At 53.4% G+C, this 20,996-nt stretch overlaps 9 protein-coding genes across 9 annotated transcripts; 5 read left to right on the top strand and 4 right to left on the bottom strand.

Annotated features, from left to right (window-relative positions):
• Positions 1–44: 44 nt before the first annotated feature.
• EI97DRAFT_434105 (uncharacterized protein) lies at positions 45–1,103 on the bottom strand. Its single transcript, XM_033798535.1, has 4 exons — positions 1,036–1,103; positions 953–983; positions 680–884; positions 45–587 (listed from the first exon to the last, which is right to left on the bottom strand). The coding sequence occupies exons 1-4, from the start codon at positions 1,050–1,052 to the stop codon at positions 361–363; spliced, it is 480 nt and encodes a 159-aa protein (XP_033653227.1). The 5' UTR covers positions 1,053–1,103; the 3' UTR covers positions 45–360.
• A 127-nt stretch (positions 1,104–1,230) lies between these two features.
• On the top strand, positions 1,231–2,577 carry EI97DRAFT_434107 (NAD(P)-binding protein). The gene is made up of 2 exons (XM_033798536.1): positions 1,231–1,463; positions 1,521–2,577. The coding sequence occupies exons 1-2, from the start codon at positions 1,287–1,289 to the stop codon at positions 2,379–2,381; spliced, it is 1,038 nt and encodes a 345-aa protein (XP_033653228.1). The 5' UTR covers positions 1,231–1,286; the 3' UTR covers positions 2,382–2,577.
• A 512-nt stretch (positions 2,578–3,089) lies between these two features.
• Positions 3,090–5,623, bottom strand: EI97DRAFT_459152 (uncharacterized protein; the record flags this gene model as incomplete). The annotated part of the gene is made up of 3 exons (XM_033800974.1): positions 3,090–4,590; positions 4,794–5,485; positions 5,537–5,623. The coding sequence occupies 3 exons, from the start codon at positions 5,621–5,623 to the stop codon at positions 3,090–3,092; spliced, it is 2,280 nt and encodes a 759-aa protein (XP_033653229.1).
• Positions 5,624–6,324: 701 nt separating this feature from the next.
• On the bottom strand, positions 6,325–7,597 carry EI97DRAFT_434109 (uncharacterized protein). The gene has a single exon (XM_033798537.1). It carries the CDS (start codon positions 7,580–7,582, stop codon positions 6,713–6,715), a length of 870 nt encoding a protein of 289 aa, XP_033653230.1. The 5' UTR covers positions 7,583–7,597; the 3' UTR covers positions 6,325–6,712.
• Positions 7,598–7,842: 245 nt separating this feature from the next.
• Positions 7,843–9,126, top strand: EI97DRAFT_69641 (uncharacterized protein). The gene has a single exon (XM_033803008.1). It carries the CDS (start codon positions 8,103–8,105, stop codon positions 9,033–9,035), a length of 933 nt encoding a protein of 310 aa, XP_033653231.1. The 5' UTR covers positions 7,843–8,102; the 3' UTR covers positions 9,036–9,126.
• Positions 9,127–10,285: 1,159 nt separating this feature from the next.
• Positions 10,286–14,724, bottom strand: EI97DRAFT_434111 (uncharacterized protein). The gene is made up of 4 exons (XM_033798538.1): positions 14,634–14,724; positions 12,739–14,558; positions 12,458–12,523; positions 10,286–12,411 (listed from the first exon to the last, which is right to left on the bottom strand). Exons 2-4 carry the CDS (start codon positions 14,405–14,407, stop codon positions 10,562–10,564), a joined length of 3,585 nt encoding a protein of 1,194 aa, XP_033653232.1. The 5' UTR covers positions 14,408–14,558; positions 14,634–14,724; the 3' UTR covers positions 10,286–10,561.
• A 105-nt stretch (positions 14,725–14,829) lies between these two features.
• Positions 14,830–16,177, top strand: EI97DRAFT_434112 (uncharacterized protein). Its single transcript, XM_033798539.1, has one exon. It carries the CDS (start codon positions 14,889–14,891, stop codon positions 15,777–15,779), a length of 891 nt encoding a protein of 296 aa, XP_033653233.1. The 5' UTR covers positions 14,830–14,888; the 3' UTR covers positions 15,780–16,177.
• A 120-nt stretch (positions 16,178–16,297) lies between these two features.
• On the top strand, positions 16,298–18,145 carry EI97DRAFT_434113 (uncharacterized protein). The gene has a single exon (XM_033798540.1). The coding sequence runs from the start codon at positions 16,345–16,347 to the stop codon at positions 17,908–17,910; it is 1,566 nt and encodes a 521-aa protein (XP_033653234.1). The 5' UTR covers positions 16,298–16,344; the 3' UTR covers positions 17,911–18,145.
• A 461-nt stretch (positions 18,146–18,606) lies between these two features.
• EI97DRAFT_459158 (uncharacterized protein) lies at positions 18,607–19,634 on the top strand (the record flags this gene model as incomplete). Its single annotated transcript, XM_033800975.1, has 4 exons — positions 18,607–18,798; positions 18,852–18,891; positions 18,949–19,302; positions 19,360–19,634. 4 exons carry the CDS (start codon positions 18,607–18,609, stop codon positions 19,632–19,634), a joined length of 861 nt encoding a protein of 286 aa, XP_033653235.1.
• Positions 19,635–20,996: the final 1,362 nt, after the last annotated feature.

Raw genomic sequence — 20,996 nt, forward strand, 5'->3', positions numbered from 1 at the left:
CATTTCTGCGCAGGCACTGGCAATTCCAAGCGACCACTGAATCACCAGACATTAACTCCAGCATCACCAAGACCAAATGATTTGCACATTCGACAACGTCCATTCGTTACGCGCAATGCACAATGCACGCGGCCCGTCACTGCAAAAAGTGCCCCACCTGACTTTTTGACCTGCCTCAGCGGCACCTTTTCGCCGACCAAGGGCTTTCATTTGATCATAGACTGCGGAAACATACACGGCCCGTAGGACTCCGATTTCCTGAACCCATATGCAGAGTGACCTTTCCGATCCCGATTCTCAGCCACCCCTTCTGCTCCATCTCCTCGCGTAAAAGCATTTCACCAAAACAAAACTCCACGCTTAGAACTTGGTGAACTGCTTCACAGCCTTGCCGGTTCGGGGAAGCACGCGGAGGACGTTGAAGCGGACGGTCTTGGAGAGGGGGCGGCACTGGCCGACGACGACCTGGTCACCGGGCTCGACACGGAAGGCGGGGGAGACGTGTGCGGCGAGGTTCTTGTGGCGCTTCTCATAACGGGCATATTTTGGGACGAAGTGGAGGTACTCGCGGCGGATGATCAGGGTACCTGCAGCCTGTCAATATCTGCCAAGCCGTATCTCCTTCACCGAGCCAGATCCGATATTCCTCCTCTCCACTTGTAATGGAAAATAGACGTACGGTGCATCTTGGTGGAGACGACAGTGCCGGTGAGGATACGGCCACGGATGGACACGAGGCCGGTGAAGGGGCACTTCTTGTCGATGTAGGAGCCCTCAATGGCAGTCTTGGGCGTGCGGAAGCCCAGACCAACATCTTTATACCATCTCCGGTTCCGGGTGCTCTTGCGCGGACCACCGACCTTGTGGTTCAGGAAAATGTGCGGCTAGAAATCCGAGAATCAGCATCGTGAAGAGATCCGGTTTGCAATCGTTGCGGGAGGTTGTGTAGTACCTGCTTCTGATAAGCGCGCTCCGACTGGACTCTGCGGAAGCCGTTAGTGATCGGAAATGGACATATTCGGTCGCGATACGCACGTCAGTTCGGTGGCCATGTTTGCGGACGGGATGTGGTTGTCGTTGCTTAGGGTCAGGTCGCGGTTGAGTAGTCGCAACAAATCTGTAAGCGAGAATGTGGGCTGGCCGTCGGCGACAAGATTTTCCGACTGGATATGCGGCAGCCAATCACGAGCGTACCTAGGCATCGGCGCTCCGACTTCCCCAACATCATCTTTCTCTTCCAACTTCGGAATTCTTTGAGCTCTGCTGTTCCCCGACCAAGTGACAGAATGGAGTACCTTATTAGAAACGTCACAGACTCCTTTGGAGTTCACATAGAGGCCAGCTCCCCGGTTTTGCGCTTCGCAGCCACCCTTCTCATTTTCGCTGGCATTGTTTCGGTTACGAAGCCGTTGCTAAGCCTGGCGAGGGTACTCGTCAGTCTGTTCATACTTCCAGGTCAGTCTGTAAGTCTATCTTGTCCGGCTTTCCCTGATGTAACAGAGTATTTACAAAGCCTCCAGCTCACCAACTTCGGTCCCCGAGGGTCCTGGGCCCTCATCACCGGCGCCTCAGACGGCATCGGCAAGGAATTCGCCCTCGCCCTCGCAGCAAAAGGTTACAACCTCATCCTCGTCTCCCGCACCGAATCCAAACTCACCACTCTCGCATCCGACATCTCGTCCAAGTATGGCCCCAAAATCTCCACGAAGACACTCGCTATGGACTTTGCCCAGAACAAGGACTCGGACTATGCTCGACTGAGGGATCTCATCAAGGGACTTGATATCAGCATTCTGGTCAACAATGTCGGACTGAGCCACTCCATCCCCGTACCGTTCGTCGAAACCCCCGAGGACGAAATGCGAGATATCATCATGATCAACTGCATGGCCACCCTCCGCGTCACCCAAATCGTCACCCCCGGCATGATCTCCCGCAAGCGCGGCCTCATCCTCACCATGGCCTCCTTCGGCGGTGCTTTCCCCACCCCTCTCCTGGCGACCTACTCCGGCTCCAAAGCCTTCCTTCAGCAATGGTCTACGGCTCTGGGCTCAGAACTGGAACCCCACGGTGTGCGCGTCCAGTGCATCCAATCCCACCTCATCACAACCGCCATGTCCAAGATCAGGAAATCCTCGCTACTGGTGCCAAATCCGAAGCAGTTCGTTCGTGCTGTGTTGGGCAAGATTGGCCGCAGCGGTGGCGCTCAGGGTATTGCGTTTACGAGCACGCCTTACTGGAGCCATGGCTTGATGCATTGGTTCTTGTCGACGTTTGTGGGTGAGAGGAGCGAGTTGCTGGTAAAGATGAATAGGGGCATGCATGAGGATATTCGGCGAAGGGCGCTCAGGAAGGCGGCGAGGGAGGCTAAGAAGCAGTGAGGGGGCGAGGGGAAAAGAGGGGACGAGGTGTACGAGTAAGGATGGATATTCGAGTTAGGGTTAGGTTTAGGGTTTATCTCGTACTTTGGCGGAAGTATGTTAGACATCGATAATGTGTGCAAGACAGTCGAGAGTGTGAACTAGGGGCCTGAGCCGCAGGAAAGCTAGCTCGCATTTAATGAAACACTAAATGAACCTCTAGGTCTGTTTCACTGTTTCTGTTATCCTAAGGGTGTACTGACACAGGTAGGGCGTAAGGTTAGACGGCCGTGCTCTTCCTATATAAAAGCTGTAGGTAAGACCCTAGATACTACAGAGCAGACCTTGTATGTCTCTAGATATCTCTTATATATACACGGACACACACGCATATATACAGCTGTTAGGATGCACGCAGATAAAGATACACGGAAGATGTATAGTATTAAGATACATAGTTGTTAAGACATATAGTTGTTAAGCTAAGCAGTTGTATAGCCAGGCAGTTGGTTAGCCAGGCAGTTGCTTAAATCATGCAGTGAGTAAGATACACGGTTGCTGAAAAACACTTTTCTTCGTCTCGCCTTCTTGCAATCTCCAATGAAGCTTTACTAGCGACAGCTAGTACAAGAGAGAATTCCTCTCTTACGCTTCTCAAACGCACCGCCTGTTTCCTTTCATAGGGCAAGCGTTAGAGCCAATACCCTCACTGGTAATAGCATCTCCCTACTAGGCGGTACGGTTGAGAGTCCGTGGAAGATGTGTCGAGGCCGTCTGCGAGACCCCATCTTGCTGAGCACCGCGCGATGCAAGACCATGTTGCCCTGGAGCTGTTTGCTGGGTCTCATTGTCCCGGGGATGATGGGGGTGACGGGGGTGACGGGGGTGATGCGAGTGGTTCAGGAAACTGTGTGTGGCGGAGCGAATCTGAGTTGCAGATTGGTCTCCTGCTTCTGGAGACATAGGAATGCGGTCAGCACGTCGCCGGCCAGCACGCTCCGGTCGAACCAGCGGATTCACGGTCGGGAAAACCAGTCCGGATACGGTGGGAAGACCGTTTATCTCCCCGGAGAAGAAGCCAGGGGAGTAGGCGTCATGCAGTGGCCTACCGACACGGCGTCTCGAAGTTGGTTCCTCTAGGCTAGTAACACCATCCAAGAAAGACGAAGATAGAGAATTGAGGCCCGGGGCGTGGACACCCGAGTCATCGTCTTCTTCTTCTTCTTCTTCTTCGTCGTCGGCTTGCCCATTCTTGTGTGCCTTATCCGCAGTGTTTTTATTGACTCCTGGAACCGTGTCTTCATTGCCATTGACTCTGCTCGTCTGCTGCTGTAGCGCAGCATCTCCAAGAGAGGGCTCGAAGACAGTTTTCTGAGCGAAGCTACACATCTTACCCCCATTCCTGCATTCGCTGCACGTTGAACCAAATTTTAGTTTGTTACGCAGTTCTGGATGAAGAACTAGGCAAGTGGTTCCTCCGTTGCGGCATGCACCACATGGCTCGGAAGCAAGAATGCCATATTTGTTGTGGATGAGACGTGCCAGAGCGAGTCTGTTGCGCGTCCCCTGTTGGATCGCTTCCCATTTGTCTGGGTCACGGTGACCGAATTCGCCAGCTTCAGCATTCTGATATTTGCAAAGCTCGTAGTCTGCAAGGAAGTCATCTATAGGGGCCGCTGGGTTGAGGACTGGGCTTGTATTATTTGCGACTGCATCTAATACAAGTGCGTGATTCGATGTAGGATGGGTTACACGGATGTGGTCCTGGAACAAGTCGAAATCTTTGAAAGCCTCTGAACACTCGCGAACAGGGCAAAGCAGGTTGATATTTTGCTTTGGACCCCCTGGGCCCTCTGACCTTGTTTGGTTTTGGTTGGCCTCTGATGATGATTCCGCTCCTGGTTTAGTGTAGGGAACACCTGGGTGTTTGCTCTTCATATGCCTCTCGAAATTCAGCCAATGCACGATGCCATCCTCACGCTCGCAGCGCCCTTCTTCTGCAACGGGACAGAAATACTGGATTGCTCCCTTTGATACGCCGCTGCTGACTATGCTGTAGCATATAGGCGTCTGTCCGTCAGATGCTATCCTAGCCCTACGCAGCAGAGGGGGTCTCGCTCTCTCCACATTAAGTGATTGTGCTTGTGGACTCTCAGGATGGATGTTCCGGATGTGGGCACGGAGATTGTCCGCACGTGTAAACCGATCGACGCAACCCGTCTTGTGCATCCTTCAACCGGGCATCGTAAGCGGTTGTTGTTCCCTTCCTCCAGCGTACGGCCTGGGCAGGATATATCCACGGTACTGTGAACGCTCGCTCGCTCCGCTCTGTTCTGGACATTGGAAGGCTCTGTTCTAACCCCTGGATATTTTGCTTTTATGTGACGGTGGAGGTTTGCGCGGCTGTCAAAAGATTTTCTGGATTTAACACACCCGTCGATAGGCCAGACGTATCTTTCTTCAGTCAAATCAGGCGTATCCGCGGCCAGAGCAGTTGTCCTTCTCTTCTTTCGTGCTCGTGACAGATTGGATATCGTGCTGACATTATTGGTTGCGTTTTGTCCGTACGGCCTATTATTGCTCGTGAAGGCCGGCAGGCTGATCTCATGATCTTCAGATGCAGTTCCGTCTGGAAGGAGAGGTAAGGTGTGCCTTGTATGTTGACTGGGCTGCTCTAAGTGTGACTCTTTCTCGGAATGCAAAGCATGTTCGCTCGGTCGCTTTTGGGACTGAGAGACATGAGAGCGCGAAGTCACGCACTGCGTTGGCTCGTCAGTTGCACCCCGAGGCTCACCCAGATTGAGGGTGGCTTCAGTAGTGGGAGCTGCTGCTGCGCCGCTAGAGGATAAGGTAGCTGCACCGCTGGAGACTTGTAGGCTGGTGGTGGGGGCGTGGATGGCCGGATTGACGGTAGGAGTACCGGAGGTGGGTACATTGGGTTTGGGCTCAAAATGCGCGAACACCTCAAGACACCCTGCCGTCAAACATGAGGCATTATAGTAACTGCCGCGGTCCCAGTAGTAAGAGTCGATCCTTCCTCCGCATTTGCCGTCCTTTAGGTGGAAGTAGACACTCCACTGGAGCGGTTCCTTCCCAAAGTGTCTGAAGGCGGCATCCTCTAACTCCTGCGTACTTTTTAGTAAGAAGTCGGGCTAACAAGCTCAGAATTGACTTACGTCGTACTTTTGTAGGACCTCTCGGGGAATAATGGTGCTAAATGAGCTCGATTGAAGTTCTTGTAGGCCGACAGTGATCGCCTCCATAGCGAGTGCAGCGCTATAGCAGGCACTCCGACTGTTCAACGGCGCAGGAGATGCTGTCGGATCGCACAGTGGAGTAGCGGAAGAGAAAGAAGAGATAAGATTAGAGAAGAAAGAAGAAGAGGTAAGGCTGAAGGAGAAAGAAGAAGATGTAAGATCGAAGGAGAGGGAAGAAGAGGTAGGATACAGGGAGAAGAAGAAGCGGTAAGAGTCGAGATACAGCAGTGATTGAAGAGCAAACGCGTAGTGCACGGACCAAATTACAAGTGCCTTCTAGTTGACCGCGGGTGCCGTCACCGCCTCTTTTACCTCTAACCAAGCCCTGCCCTGCACTGCTGTTTTCTACGTCTAATTGAACGGCATAGAGGGGGGGAAGTTCAGTCGGATGTAGAAAACCGCAGTACTTCCCCATAACTTTGTTACGAAAAGTCTCGCGCGCGCATCAAGAAAGTTGCAGTTACTAGTTAGGAAGCCTATTAGGGCAGTCTAGGTAAGGCAACGGTGTAGTGTAGCTGTAGCGAAAAGACATTCACTCTTGGCAAACCACGTCGACGTGGACATGACGCGATATCACGTGCCCTTATGGCCAATTTTTCAGCGCTTACAACAGAATATGCTTTATGTGCGGAATCAGGGGCAGCAATCTACCTGTGCGAATAGCGCTCTCGACTTCCTGTAACCCTATCGACAGTGTAGACGGGAGCGTACTGTAGATGCTTATTCCGTAGGAACAGCCAAGTCTGCCCGGCCTTACACATTTCAACCTGCTAGGTACACGACTTCTACCGCCCTCCCAGCACAGTCTACTATAGACATACGCCTCTGCACCTTCGATAACATTTAAGATAACCTATCTATTTATTCGTCGATATATGTATGTCGCACCATCGTCACCCCCGTCACCCCCGTCACCCCCAGGCATCGAAACGCCGGTCCTTGCCATAGTGATCGTTGCTCGCTAGGCCAAGAAGACGAGGGAGCGCAACCGCATCAATTTCTTCCCAGGGTTCAAGGAACTCATTAAACAAAACGCGGACAGGTGACTTCGTGCAATGCACAAGAATTATATTATCATATTGAGGGTTACTCTCTCTAAGATGTACCAGTCGCAGTGCTAACAGGGAGTGTTACAGGCATAGGAGTAGAAGAAGGCGTACCAGTCGGCGATCCGCCTCCTCCCCTTTTCTTCTGCACCACAGCCTGAACCACCTGGCCAGCCGAGTTGAAGACAATATCCACCAGTGCATTCAGCGGTTCATACGAGAACGTCTTCTGGATCAGACCCTGTCCTACTTGCTTCTCCTCTCCAACTTGCGTCATGTTTTGCTTGTAGTTTCCGACAATGGTCGAAACCGCCCCCGTAGCGCCGGAAACGACCTCCTGCACAATGTTTCCGAGGTTGTCAATCAGGAAATTCAGCGTCGTGCCACCTTGAGTAATGGAACCGAGGAGACCGTCCACAGCACCAATGACGTCGCCCACCAGATTCGTAACGTTGTTGACGAGACCGATAAGGAGAGGGTTGAGATCGATGGATTCAAAGACACGCTCCACAATGTCGACGAGATTTCCCAGGCGGACAATCAGTTCGAGGTTGACATCGACATCTGCGATTGTAACATTGATCTTCTGGACGGAGACTTGCACGCCTGCATTGATCTGAACGAGGCCTGCAACTTTTGCGTTTAGATTGATGTCGGCCTGTAGCTCTTCCACTCCGAGTTCGATGCGTCCAACATGGAGTTCCGGCACGTTCAGATAGACATCGGGTTCTGTTTGGAAAGATCGGGTTGGTTCCACGGAAGGAGGCGCTGTAGTTGTGCCGTTTGTAACGGGTGGCCTCGAGGTCGCAGATGGTGTCGTCTCCGCAGGTGTGGATGTCTGCGCAAGGATTTGCGAAGGCAGATACAAAAAGAAAACAGCCACGAACAGAAGCAAGCGAAAGAGAAGGATTGACGGCATGGTTTCGACTTTAATGTGGGCGACCGCAACGAGCGAAGGCTCCTAGAGCAGAGAGACGCGCAGGTTGGAACAACGAAGACGTCGTCCAGCTAACTATAAGGAAGACCGCTGACGACCATGCCAATCGTTGTTTCCCATGAACTGTAATCTCGGGTAAACGCCATTGTAGCCGAGACAAGGATGTCTACAGGGCTGTAGCGCTCGTAATCCCAGGATCAAGCAGCGTGAATCAGGTTTATCGTCCAAAATACCTGATTTTCAGAGGGGATTGTGGGAAAGCATTGGTCTCCTTAATCTAATTTCTTATGGCCTTTGGAAACATGCATCGTATTGAGTTCTTAGTATCCATGCGCCCTACATATCACAGATTCCTACCCTTTTGTCTACAGACGTCCCCACGTAGCGGACGTCTTACTCCAGCTCTTCCAGCTCAAGTCAATTGCCGTCTCTCTACTCTCTGCCGCAGTCTTTCCGAGCTGCATCCGATCTTTCCATCGATACCAGTCCGTTGATTCCAGCCATGGCGCGTTCTATCCTTTCTATCATTACGCTTTTCCTTTTACCTCTACTTGCCCTCGCCCAGATAGCAGACGACGATGGCTATACGGGCTACAGGCTGGACATTCGCGACGGCGGCGACCCCGTAGCCGTCCTCTACGAGACCGCAAACACGACTCCCAACGTCTCCTCCTCAGTCCCCGAACCCGACGTCTTCCTCAACGCCTCCGTCTCGGTCGGCGAAATCTCCATCGAAGTGCAAAACCTCACGGCCAAAATCAACCTCGACGCCCAGGTCCTCAAGCTCCTCGAATTCAACGCCGGCGTCGACCTCAGCATCAACCGCGTCTTCCTCCTCATCCAGAATGTCTCGGCCAAGGTCCTGCTGGAGGCCCGGCTCGCCAACGTCGTCAAGATGGTCAACGACACCCTTACCTCCATCGACCTGAATCCCATTATCGCAGAGCTGGGCAGCGGCCTCGGCCGCATCATCAACGAAACCGGTAACCTGATCGGCGGTGGTGACGATGAAGCCTCGGCCGCAAACGCAGACGCAAAGTCGAAACGCAGCATCGATCTCATGCAATTCCAATTGGAAAACAACATCCTCTACTCCGTCAACGACTACTCGGGCAACACGCATACGAACCGCGTTCTTGCCCAGAACGGCGATATTGTCGACCAGACGCTCGACAACAATGGGCGCGTCCAGGGTACCAAGACTGTAGGCTCGTATCTCACTGACATGCGCTTCAACGGGTTCAACAAGTCGGTTGAGTACAAGGGCAAGGAAGCGTGGGAGACGGAGTACACGTACGAGCCATTCGTGGGGCTGATTGCGATTTCAGCGATCTTCACAGATAAGGCGGATGGGAAGGTCGTGGGGACGCAGCTGTTGGCTGAGGCGAGGGGAGGGGGGACTTCGACGATTGGGGCGGTCGAGGAGGAGAGTTGAGGGCGTTGGGTTGGGTTTTACATATTCCTAGGAAGCCCAGTTGGTGAAGCGGGTAATGATATTTAATGTGCTATTCAATCATGGCTTGCGTGATCATGAACCTTTCTGACTCTATCTTCAACCCGTCAGACGCTCAGCAGGACATCAACCACGCAGCCAACGGTGATAAACGATAGCGGGAGATGCGCACAACCGGTCTTCAGCCGTTCAACTCCCGTCAACCCGATTTGAATGCATCCCATGTCTCGGTTCGCCGTCAGGAGGATCTGCGGCCAGGATCAATGCGATGTGTGCAGGGGAATTTTCCAAGTCCCATGTTTCAACCGGGACTGGGGATCTGCCAACTTTTCAGCGATCGAAACCAGGGAGTTGTTGAGAAGAAGGGTTTTGTAGGAATCGAGGTGGGATGAAGGCGATGGTTGCGGGAGTATGGAAGACGAGAATATGGCCGCTGTTGAAGATGGAGTATTCCTACACAGACTTCGATCCTAGGTTATGTTTGTACTGTAGATATCAGATCTAGGATACGTTGAGATACGTCTGACGGTTCACAAAAACAATCTCTCCGTAGGATACATTATCTGTACGTACGATGGGCAGGTGTGCATACTCCATGCATTTGATTCAAGAAGCAGACATGTTTTGTTAGTTTCATCTCTAGCAAGCAATTTAGAGATTTGATGTATTCCCTAAGTCTTATTTATTGAGGACCGTTTGCTAGATGGCAACTTCTACATAAAAAGTAGTTAGTTTGCAGGTAACGCATTCAACCTGCAAATCAGACTTAGAGAAACAAGAAAAACTATCTTTCCTAGTATGTCTAACATAATCGGGTCGTGACCTTTATTTTGAAGACTCTAGAGATAGCTGTACTTTAAATTTCGAACTATCGGGCATAGCAACTTCGCCTAACGAACTAACACAGTACAGAGAACTAGTTGCCACATAATAGGATGCTCTAGGATTGCGGCGTCAGCCTGTATTTACATACGCGTCTGTAAGTAATTCTTGACTTCGCATCCTAGAACTTACAATTCTTTACAATCCACTGTGCTATGTAATAGCACGTATAAAGCTGTAGAACTGCACGGCCGTGAAGCGTTAAGCTTGGGCGTTAACTACTGTAGTGTAACAGAAGACTGATTATTGAATTAGCATGATTATGACGCAACATGAAAGCTTCCCAGACCCTGGGCAAACTTCTAAGTCACGGTACTACTTGTAGACGCACGAATAAACATCCCTAAGCAACCCTAAACATGCACAGATAGAACTCACGTTTGGACAAGTCTAGGTAGGAACCGCGATTCAATGTCCTGCATATACATACTACCGACAACGCGCCACGCCAACACTACTCTAGACGACGCAAATTTCACGCATACGGTATCGCTCAATGCTCGCTCAAAGCAAACGCTGGCCACCCCATTATCAACCCTCACTCATGATTCGCCTGGTTCACCAAACCGCCTCAAATTCCCTTCTCCCATCTAATTCAGTCCAGACTCCGGCCATGCAGCTTTCCATTAACTCCACCCCACCCAACTCCTCCCCATAACCCTCCAAACCCTCACCTCTCCACTTCTCAAATCCCCCATCCGGAAACTCTCCTGCTTGACCTTCTTGCTCTCCCTCCCCTGCTCCCAAACCCGCACCTTCTTCTTCGACCCATCCCACTCCACCACTACCCCAACATGATCCGGCTTCCCCACATCGGCAGAGTACTTTGCATGCATGGCACCGTGCTTGCCCTGGAATCGCGCATTACGGAAGGAGATGATGTCGCCAGGGCGGATCTCGTCGTACTGCTGCGTGCTCGCGTTTGCCAGATTGACATAGACAAGGGCGCCGAAAGCACGAGTGGAAACGGGACGCAGCACATCCTTATATGGGCGCAGCAGTTCGTGAATGAGGCCATGCGGTGTGCCGTCGCCAACGACCGTATTCTGTTTCGACTCCACATCCTTGGCAATGCGAACACCAAACTGTTCATGTGCAGCCTCCAGTTGATCTTGGCGTAGGCGAGATGGAGGTGCATCGTGTCGCTGCTCGAGCTGAACATCGGAGACATTGTGGGCATCGAAGCGTGCGGTGATGACGGTCTGAGAGTAATCCATGTAAAGGATGAAAACGGCCTTCTCTACCGTGTTGCCGTCGCGTGACTCATCCACCTCAATCAAGATGTCTTTGCGGCCCTGCAGGGATGGAGGTGGCATGCTGGGCTGCGTCCACCAGTGGGAAGATGCGCCCAAATCGACGTCACTTGCGATGAAATCTTGACTGTGCGACGGGCGTGACTGATCCATGGATGTACGCCCCTGAGTCATTCGATTTACATCAAGCGATTTTCGACCAACTGGTGCCCGAGCTGGCTGAGGCGGCTCGTGCGGTTGGGGAGGCGGCGCTGGGCGCTCCTGCGGAGGCGGAGGCCTTTGCGGTGGAGGAGGTTGATGTGGAGGGGGTGGAGGTGCATGGTGCTGAGGAGGAGATTGGGCCGGCGGAGGCGGCGGTCTGTCGTGCGACTTCCTGGGGGGAGGTGCTGAATACAGGTCGTCCTCATCAGATGATTCAGGATGAGTTGAGACAGGAACCGGTGGTGGTGCCGGATGCGCTGGGGGAGCAGGCGGCGCGGAAGGCGGGGGTGGCCTAATTTGTGGTGGAGGAGGATGACTCTGTGGTACAGGAGGCACCTCTCGAGGGACTGGAGCGGGAACACTAGGTGGAGAGGTGTACCGATACGGGTCGTACTCGTCGTCATAGTCAGCACGGGGAGAATGGGGAGCAGGCGGAGGTGGTGGTGCAGCACGTGGAGCGTCAACAGATGCCCTTGGAGGCTGCGTTGGTGGTGGGGGTGGCGGGACCGCACGAGGAGCGGATGGAGGAAGAGGCGGTGGCACTCCTGACGTTGTCGGGGAATGAACGGGAGTATCATCCGCCATTGTGCTCTCGTCTATGCTGGATTCGCGTGCGTGCGACTTCAGGGCATCCTTGTGGGTCGCCCCTGAGGCAATATCAGTATCATAGTCACCTTCGTACTCGCTCTCGCCTCCCAAGCGGTCGACCCTACTGGCTTTCTTCGGGACTTGTTCTACCGTGGACTGGCGTGTAGGGGGTGCAGCAGTTGGTGGAGGCGGTGGAGGAGCACGGGCAGTGGATGGAGATGTAGGCAGGCCTGGGAGCGGAACGGGTGGCACTCGCTTCTCCGAAGAGTCTAGGGACAACTCGTCGGGGGGAAGATACGAGCCCCGTTTTGACGGCGCGGCCGCGGGAGGGTGTGGAGACGAATCATCACCTGGCGGAGGTGCAGGGACATCTGTCAGCTCGTCACCAGACTCTGATCCAGGGCTGGGCGAGTGAACAGGTGGAATAGGGCGGGCTATACAGGTCAGTATTCACTCGACACTCTACCGGAAGAAACTCACAAGCTGAAGGGATAGGAGGAGGCACAGGCCGCTCTGACGTGGGGACAGGAGGGGGAACAGGACGCCCTGTCGAAGGTGAGCATCAATTGCCAATGGGTTAGGAAAAAGCGTTGCTGGCCTCGGATTCCGAGACATACTGGATACGCTCACAAACATTATGTACTCCGCGATCCCATCAAAAGACACGAAGGTCTTTGAAACAGTCTCCGGAGCCAATAATGGCAAGAATTCCAGATTTTTACCAATTGGGGTACACGAAAAGCGAGATACGAGGCACTTACTCTCTGCGGGGACCGGAGGAGGGTTCTCTCTGGTCGGTGTCCTTCCAGGTCGCGGCGTCACATCCTCAACGTCAGGGACCTCATCAGGAGCCCGACCATGGCTTACCCGTGGATGATCCTGGTCGTCTTTCTCGACGACCGGCTGGCTATCATCGGGTTCAGGACTCCTGACTGGCATTCCAGGCATCGCGAACATAGGAATGCGCTGAGGAGTGGCATATTCTTCGCTGTCTCCGGTCGACTTTTTGGAGGCAGGCTTCTTTTTGGGTGGTAGACCGCCGATGGGCAAGCCGGGACCTCCAAACATACCAGGCATGCCCATACCACCGCTCATCTTGGCCATTCTCTCCCTCAGCTCCAGCTTGCGTCTCGTTTCAGCGTCTAACTCGTCTTCCTCTTCCTCCTCTTCTTCATCGTCTGGAGTGCCTTCTTCATCACCAACGTCTGATTCTTTGACGGGGGCAGTCGGGGCCCGTGGGACGGCAGCAGTGTGCCCAGTTCGTTCCTCGTCATCTTCGACACCGGTCGACGTTCCTTCGGCGTCTTCCGTTTCTCCAGCTCCAGACTGATCAGCGTCGTTGGCATCGCTCAAATGCTCACGATGGGACGGTGCAGCGCGCGCAGCGCGATGCTGATCTATAGAGCCACGCACTCGCGATTCGGTGCTAGTGACCTGCTCCGGGGCCGTGCCGTCGTCACCATGGACATTCCCTTCCTGACCCTCGCTCTTCTTTTTGACCGGCTTCTTGGGCTTCTCTTTTTGAAGAGCGAGTGCCGCAGCTCGCTGAGCTTGCTCTTCCTGTTGTTTCTGCAAGAGTGCGATGCGTTCTTTCAGGCTGGTGGGCTTGGGCAGATCTTCCGCCGAAGTTTCCGACGTAGGACCGCCATGAGCGGCCAGCCCAGCTCGCTCCGCATTCTCCTGAGCTTGCGCTTGGCGCTCTGCAATCTCGGGGTCTTCTTCGCGACGATACGTCCTGATGTGCGGCTGTTCACGCGGTGGCGGGGGCACATAGGCATTACGGCTTGGGGGAGGGGCTACAAAAGGCTTCTTAATGAAGCTGCTCGGCGGTCCGCCACCAGGCTTGAAAGGAGCAATTGGAGCGGCTGCAGGCTGGTTGAAAGCGGCGATACGGTCGCGGAAAGAGCTCGATTTTGCAGCAACTGGTGGGGGGTTCTTCTTCGCGGGCGGTGGTGCTGGCTGGGCTTCAGCTGGTTTAGGAGGCTCCGGGCGCTGCTGTGCGCTTTCTTGCGGCGGAGTGGTGACCGATGGCGGCTCACTCGGGGACGTAGGAGGCAGCTGGGATTTTGTTTCAATCGGTGATTCGGAAGCTGGCGGCGGCTTAGGACCCTCTGACTCTTCCTCGGGAGCTTGAGCAGGCTCTGGTTTGGGTATCTCAGGCGTCGGTGGAGCTTGTGCCTCGGGTTGCTCCAATGGTTTGTGTCGTGATACTCTGTTCGGCCGTGGAGGCGGCTCGGGCTCGTAGCGTTCTACAAAGTTTCTGGGAAACAGCCCATCCTTCTTGGTCCCGGTCTCATCGACATATTCACCAACATACCAATCATCTCCTTCTTCCTCGGTGACTGTAATGATCTGTCCCTCGGCGAACGTGAGGTCGTCCTCGTGGGGCGACGAGTATTCGTAGATGGCCTTGACCTTGAAACCCGGCATCACGAAGGAATTGTCTATAGATCGGATATACGTCCGGCTATAAGCACTGGAATGGGCTGGATGCCGAAGCTGCAATTACCGCAGACGTGAAGCTCGATGAGTCGTCGCGAGAGCTCTGGGCAGAGCGGGAGGTGATCGAAAGTAGGTAGGGCTGAGCAGAGTGACGGTCTCAGCGATCGCGGGGAAAGATGCGGGAAATCGTTGGGGCATGTGGCAGAAGACTTACCTCGTCCTGGGGAGCTCCCATGCGACGTAGAGACGGAGACGCGGTCTGGTGGAAGTGGTCTGAACAGGATCCTCTCATCAGTGTTTTGAGGAGGCGGAGGTTCAACCAGCAAGGCTTCGTCACAGCGGCAGAAGCCCCGCGGTCTTGGCGACTCGCCTCAAAAGTCCGTCACTTCTCTCTTCCAGCACTGATACAACACAACACTCCTCTCCACGGCTCTAGGCAAAAGCTTCCGGCCCTTCATCGCAACGGAACATGCAGCCCCGGTCGATTCTGAAGAATTCCACCACCTCGTCGAATGCGCCACCCTCATCTAGACCCGTGAACAAGCGCCACCTCGAGATTGCATTGTACCATGCCAACATCATTGAGGACCGGAAAAGGACTGAGCGAGAGGTCCTGGAGTCCATAATGGAGCTTATGGAGTTTCCCACGTCTTCGACCGCAGATCCCAAGCGTCCCTCGCCCGCGGACGCCCTCCAGTTTCGTGAACGTATGCGCCCCTTTCAACCTTCAGATTACGATGCCTTGATAGAAGAGCGCAACATCGCGGACAAGTGCGGCTACGTTCTATGTCCGCGTCCCAAGCGTAGGGCGCCCTCATCTGCAAAGAAGCACCTGATTGACACAGAGAGGGGCGTTCAAATTGTCGACAGGAAGGTTCTGGAGGTGTGGTGTTCGGAAGACTGCGCGCGTCGAGCCATGTATGTCAAGGTGCAGCTCAATGAAGAGCCTGCGTGGCTGCGGAAGGGTGGAGCAGCACAGCCTATTGAGCTCATGGTCGAAAATGCAGAGGAGCACCACCGGGTGCTTCCCCTACGGCCCAAGCAGGACAAACCTGCGCCAGGGGCCGCAAAGTCCGAGGCTGATGATGTAGATGCCGCGTGGGCAGCGCGAGACAGTGCGATAGCGGATCTGGCCATCGAACGGGGCGAGAAACCAGGCGGCCCAAGCAAAGCAAGCAAAGACCTCATAACTGAGCAGATCAAGGAAAGGGAGCAAACCACTCCGCCTGTTGCGCCGAGTCCGAGTTATGGTAATTCCCACATGGCTATAGAAGGTCACATCCCCCGGTCGGGTACAGCGAAAGACTCTGATAGTGAGGACGACGATGACAAGGACTGGGAAAAGCATCTTCCGCGTTGAGCACGCGTAACGTACGATGGACGAGGACCTACAGCACTTCCCCTTATATGGTTACGGATTCCGAACCACGGATGCTAAACAGAGGAGCCGTCTCTGCGCCATTCGGCCTGACGAAGTCTTGCACTGCGCGGAAGACAGCCACGGCTGTGTAGGTCATATACGAAAGCAGCGAAGCACTTTGGATAATATCCTGTCCCACGGGCGGTGCAGTGGCACTCTCTAGGTTGGGAGCTTGCGATTCTGATGGACGGATACTACGTGCGGGGCGAGCGGTACATAGGGTCGGATCGAAGAACGCAACATGCTGGCACAAAAAGCAGAACGCAGCCACAGAAAGCGTGATATGATTCGAGATGTAGACGAGTTATATACCCAACTGTAATGTGCCACTTCCCGTCATATTGATTGATGATTTGATTCTTTCATTGATAATGTGCAGTCATGTGATCGCGAGCCTGTCGGCAGAATATTAATCCGGCCGACTCCAGAATTGAACGTCTTCTGCTCCTTCACAATCACAGCTTCGAAGCAGCCATTGCCGCCCCCTCGCGGCTGTCGCATCACCATGGCTCTGCGACGGCAGAATCTGTCTCCGACGGCGAACCTACTACGCAATTCCCGCCTTTTCTCTCTCCCCAATCCTCTCCCGCCGCCCTCCGTGTCATCGACATTTGGATCTGCGAACAAGACGTCCGACACCGCTACCCTTCCGTATCCCACCCACCAAGCCATTGCTACGACACCGAGCTCCCTCTCTCGCGGCGATTGGGGTTTGAAACGACCGCTGCCTGCCCGATCTCGTATCCTCCAAACAAGCAACCCGGTCGTAAGAATAAAACAATGGGATACAATTGAGCACGTCACAGACTTCGATTCGGCATCCGACCACGTGCGGACGCGGGAAAAGTTTCTGGAGATGGCAGTTCCAGTGTTGAGGGGCATGAGCCACTTCAACGAGAAAGATCTGTCGGCGCCGCCGCCGAAGAGCGCATTCGAGAAGGACGCGGACGTTACCTCATACGATGTCGAGGACGGCCTTGACGGTGCCGGTATCGCACTACAGGTACTCAGGCAGAGCTTTGACATGTCGAAGAAAGCACCAAAGGATGCATCGCAGAAGACGTGGCTCCCCAATCTGCGCTGGAAGCATGATGGGCCGTGGCTCCCCGGCTTGGCCGCTGAGGAATTCAATTCGTACATTACCAATGAACTCTCGAAACGTCGGCAAGAGTTCAACCAGTATCTCGAAAACTTTGTCAAGGCGCAGATATATGCGCGCCGGAGCAGTGCTGCTAAAGAAGCGGGCGCCCTTCCCTTGGATCCGGAGGCAGCTGAGAAGATGCGCGCCGCCCAAGAGAAAGAGTGGTCCACATTTACGCCGGAAGATATCACAGCAGGCATCCGTGCGCTTCGCGAGAAGTGCGCTGCCGATCCTCTCAATTCAGACCTCGTTCAAAAACTCATCATTCCCTTCCTTCGTCTTCCTCCAATGAAGCTGAAGTCGACTATGTATGCTCAAGCCGGAATCGACATCATCGATAATCAGAAGTTCGCCGACGAGACGACGCCTAATTCCACCCACCCTTCCGCCGGTCTTGGTTATTTGCGCACGAAAGCATACATCGCCAATCACCCCATCCTCGGGCCCCAGGAGTGGCCGTCGCCCATTACAGCGCGTGTGGTCCAGGCCAGGAGAACGCGTTCAGTGACCCAAGCGCGCGCCAAGCTGGGTGTCGCTGGTTTCGTTGCGGATGACGAATTCCGGAGCACTCCCGTGGGCTACAACAGTGGCAACAGTGTCGAGGATCTTGGTGTACTGGACGTCGAGACTGAGGGCGGCCGCAAGGTTCACGTGCAACCTCTCTTCGCCGCCGTGGATCCAAGTGGAAAGATTCATATCAAGGTGCGGCGAAGCCATGGGGCGGAGCTGCAGGTCGCACGGGGCCAGCTGGAGGACCGGCCACCCGAGAGGAAGAATGTGGACCGGAATCCGCTTGCTAGTCTAAAACTGGGCGGGAGTGGGAACCGAGGCCCAGATAACGCGCAGGATGAGCAGATGGAAGGCTTCTTCGAACTGATGAAGGAGGCTGAGAAGAACGGGCAGTTCAACGGGGAGAGGTCCTCAAGGTAAAAAGAGCTGTAAAGTTGAAACTGTATGATATGGTACTGTTGGAGTTGTGCTTGAAGACGTCTGGACTATATTGACATGGGGTACAGGGTATGGCATACGGAGGATTTAGCAGCTGTTACTACGCATATATCCTGCCTTCATCTCTTACGCTGAAATCGGAATACTCAAGCGAAGCATTGCACAGCTCGATTCGCGATACCCCAAGGGGGAATATAGAAGCTGCACCAATAAGGGCTATAAATGTCTTCGTTTTCCTCGCTGCTGTTCATGCTCGACGTGTTTTCTGGTATATCGATGTCCCAGATCTTGCAAAATGCTAATTAATCAACATTGATGCTATTGCGTCATATCCGCCAGGTCAGATCATCAAGTCTCTGATCGTTCACCGCAGAACCGGCTGAACTTCGGCTCGCTCAAAAGGGAACAGCCACCGCTGCCGTTGACCCAACTCACTTCTGTTTTCCTCGCTCTGCCTCTTCCTCTTCCTCCTCCTCTTCTTCCTCTTTCATTTTACCTTACAAGGGCAAACCTCGCTGCTTCACGTCAACACGCAACAACGCAATCAACTCATCCTCCAGGCCAGTCCTGCACCAAATTTTCTGCCGGCCATAGTGAGTTTCATTCGCTCAAAGTGAGATTACCCCAGTTTTTCAGGCATATGTAGCAGGCACTTGCTCACCTGTTTTACAACAGACAATGTCTCAACACGGTAAAGCCGCACACGATTTGCTTGGCGGAGAGCGCAGTCTCCAGAAACGAGGCCGGGACGACGACTGTGAACAAGGCGATGAGGGTGCCGCCAAACGAGCAAAGGCACCAGTCGAGACTTGCGCCGTAAAGGGCGAATCGTCCGAAGTCCGTACCACGATTCCTGGTGGCGACCCTAATGTAGTATTCCCTACCTTAACGACGTCCTCGAAGTTGACTGCTGACATGTCAAGGTTTCCGGGGAACTCACCATAGCCGAGATAATCGCAGAAAGTCATCGCCTATCGTTAGAGTAACAGGATGCAGTCGCCGCGTTGAAAATGCGGGCAGAGCAACTTGAGATCGACGTTGCGGAGCAACGGTCGCTGCGGCGGACGGAGTTGGAGCAGCACAACAGTGAAATCAGTAGACTCAGGGAGCGCGAACAGAAAGCGCGCGGCGAGCTTACGAGCACCTTGGAGCGGAACATCACAGCAGCGACGAGCTTTCTGGAGCAAGCAGCGAAAGACGGATTCTGCGACAGTAAATATCACGTCTTTACTCAGGAAGTCTTCAAGTCGAAGGACTGGAAGGATATAGTTGGTCGCCTGATCGCGGAAAGTGTGAGCTGCTTAGGGTGCTCCATGGAGCCAACGTCACAGGAAAGCCACAGTCAGGCTGTCCAAGGTCCTGTCAGACTCTCCGGTATGTCACTACAACTTCATCCACATGTATCAACGCGCAGACCCTTACTCTTTACAGATATCCCCCGGACCAACACCTCGGTCATTGCCGGCCTCGCGTCTTCTTCGGGTCCGATACCCCATCCACCTTTTGTCGAGACACCTTCCGGCAGCAGGGAGGGGGATATCATGGAGGACGCTTTCCCAGACTGGATCAACAGACACCAGATCACCGCAGACCGCTTTGGTGTTTTCCATTTATTGTACGGCAATTCCAGATTCTGCCAATGTGAGGAGTGCTATCAGTCTGATCACGAGGAGGACGAGTTGCGGGAGGATAACGAGTTCGCTTGACGCTTTGGATGGAAGATATCTTAGGGTACGAAGATATCTAGGCGGGAGGACAACGGGCTGCGGAGGGAACTTGAGACGGGCTGCGGTGAGGGAACGGTGTGCAAGCATGAGCGATCAGCGGGGAGAGACAAGTTACATTAAGGATTCAGGTATGGGCAAAATATTCTAGGAGGACAAGGAGTTAATACGGGTCAAGCCTTGGGAATAGTTTGCAGAGAGAGAACAGGCTGCAAAGGGTGAATAAGTAGTATATAACTAGTGCTTTCAACACTTAGTGCCTTCGTAACGGTAGACAAAATTTAATAGCTATAGTCTAAATTCGCCTACGCTACGTACAGTACTACATACAAAGTAAGCTATTACAGGCTGTTAGAGCTACGGCTTAGTCCTAGGAGTTAAATATACTGTACAGCGTAGCTACAGAGGAACTGTTAGCTGTGAGGACGGTCCCGGGGTTGCTACGCACGGCTGTATCACTATGTCCTGCACTGCAACTGCGTGAGGCGATAGCGAATGGTGGAGACGTTGGGATCTATTTCACGGTATCCAAAGGTGGAGAGCAGAAGAACCGCTTCCACCTGATGATCTATATACACTGGGGGCACGCTCAGTAAGCGAGCAGGTGCTACGGGCTTGGCAAAGGCCAGTGCTCAAAGATAGGATGGTGAAAGGAAGCCTCATATGACTTCGTGATGGCCAAGGCAGCCACGTGGTCCCGTGACCGACAGAGCCACGGCTGTGGCCAGCAGAGCCTTGCCTTGGGCCATCACATTAGCTATAGCTGTAGATTCTAACTAGTTATAGCTTGCTACAAGGTTTTTCCTAAAATTGTAGATTATACAAAATCTTGCTTAGGGCACTAGTAGGTAGCACCAACCTGCAGGTGCAACACTAAGATCTAGCTAACTAGTAGTTACAGCAGATATAGCAACCTCCGTACGGCTACGGAGTAGGTACCTAACTAGTTTCTAGCCTTAGTTGTTACTTAGCTACAGCGTCTTTCTATCTATACCTGCAGCGTCTCCCTCCTAAGCCGATTCTACTACCCTGTAATACTATTATAAAGGCGAGACGGACGAGACACCCTGCTAGGTGCTGACGCAACACAAGTTAGCTATATAAATCAAGACGATATGTAACAACCCGAGATGACACTATCAATGCAGCCAAATGAGGAGGATTCAACGCATGCTTACATGGCTTGCTCCTTAACAAACTAACAACTGAGACTCTACAAGACAGAAGGATTAATAGGCAATGCATGAGAACTCCTTAGAAAGGGAAGAGGTAGAAATGGATCAAGGCCTGCATTTGTCTCATCGATGTGCGAACCAATAGATTCTACGGAGAATGAATACATAT

Source organism: Westerdykella ornata (assembly GCF_010094085.1).
Source record: "Westerdykella ornata strain CBS 379.55 unplaced genomic scaffold EI97scaffold_13, whole genome shotgun sequence".
NCBI lineage: Eukaryota > Fungi > Ascomycota > Dothideomycetes > Pleosporales > Sporormiaceae > Westerdykella > Westerdykella ornata.

Excerpts from the sequence above, each read along its gene's own strand:
- EI97DRAFT_434105 (XM_033798535.1), bottom strand. Across the intron at positions 885-952 it reads AGCGCGCTTATCAGAAGCAG|CCGCACATTTTCCTGAACCA; the intron begins GTACTACACAAC and ends TCGGATTTCTAG. Across the intron at positions 588-679 it reads CGTCTCCACCAAGATGCACC|GTACCCTGATCATCCGCCGC; the intron begins GTACGTCTATTT and ends GACAGGCTGCAG.
- EI97DRAFT_434107 (XM_033798536.1), top strand. The coding sequence starts at position 1,287 with ATGGAGTACCTTATTAGAAACGTCACAGACTCCTTTGGAGTTCACATA. Across the intron at positions 1,464-1,520 it reads TCATACTTCCAGGTCAGTCT|CTCACCAACTTCGGTCCCCG; the intron begins GTAAGTCTATCT and ends CAAAGCCTCCAG.
- EI97DRAFT_434109 (XM_033798537.1), bottom strand. The coding sequence starts at position 7,582 with ATGCCGTCAATCCTTCTCTTTCGCTTGCTTCTGTTCGTGGCTGTTTTC.
- EI97DRAFT_69641 (XM_033803008.1), top strand. The coding sequence starts at position 8,103 with ATGGCGCGTTCTATCCTTTCTATCATTACGCTTTTCCTTTTACCTCTA.
- EI97DRAFT_434111 (XM_033798538.1), bottom strand. The coding sequence starts at position 14,407 with ATGCCGGGTTTCAAGGTCAAGGCCATCTACGAATACTCGTCGCCCCAC. Across the intron at positions 12,524-12,738 it reads TCCTCCGGTCCCCGCAGAGA|GGCGTCCTGTTCCCCCTCCT; the intron begins GTAAGTGCCTCG and ends CACCTTCGACAG. Across the intron at positions 12,412-12,457 it reads TCCTCCTATCCCTTCAGCTT|CCCGCCCTATTCCACCTGTT; the intron begins GTGAGTTTCTTC and ends TGACCTGTATAG.
- EI97DRAFT_434112 (XM_033798539.1), top strand. The coding sequence starts at position 14,889 with ATGCAGCCCCGGTCGATTCTGAAGAATTCCACCACCTCGTCGAATGCG.
- EI97DRAFT_434113 (XM_033798540.1), top strand. The coding sequence starts at position 16,345 with ATGGCTCTGCGACGGCAGAATCTGTCTCCGACGGCGAACCTACTACGC.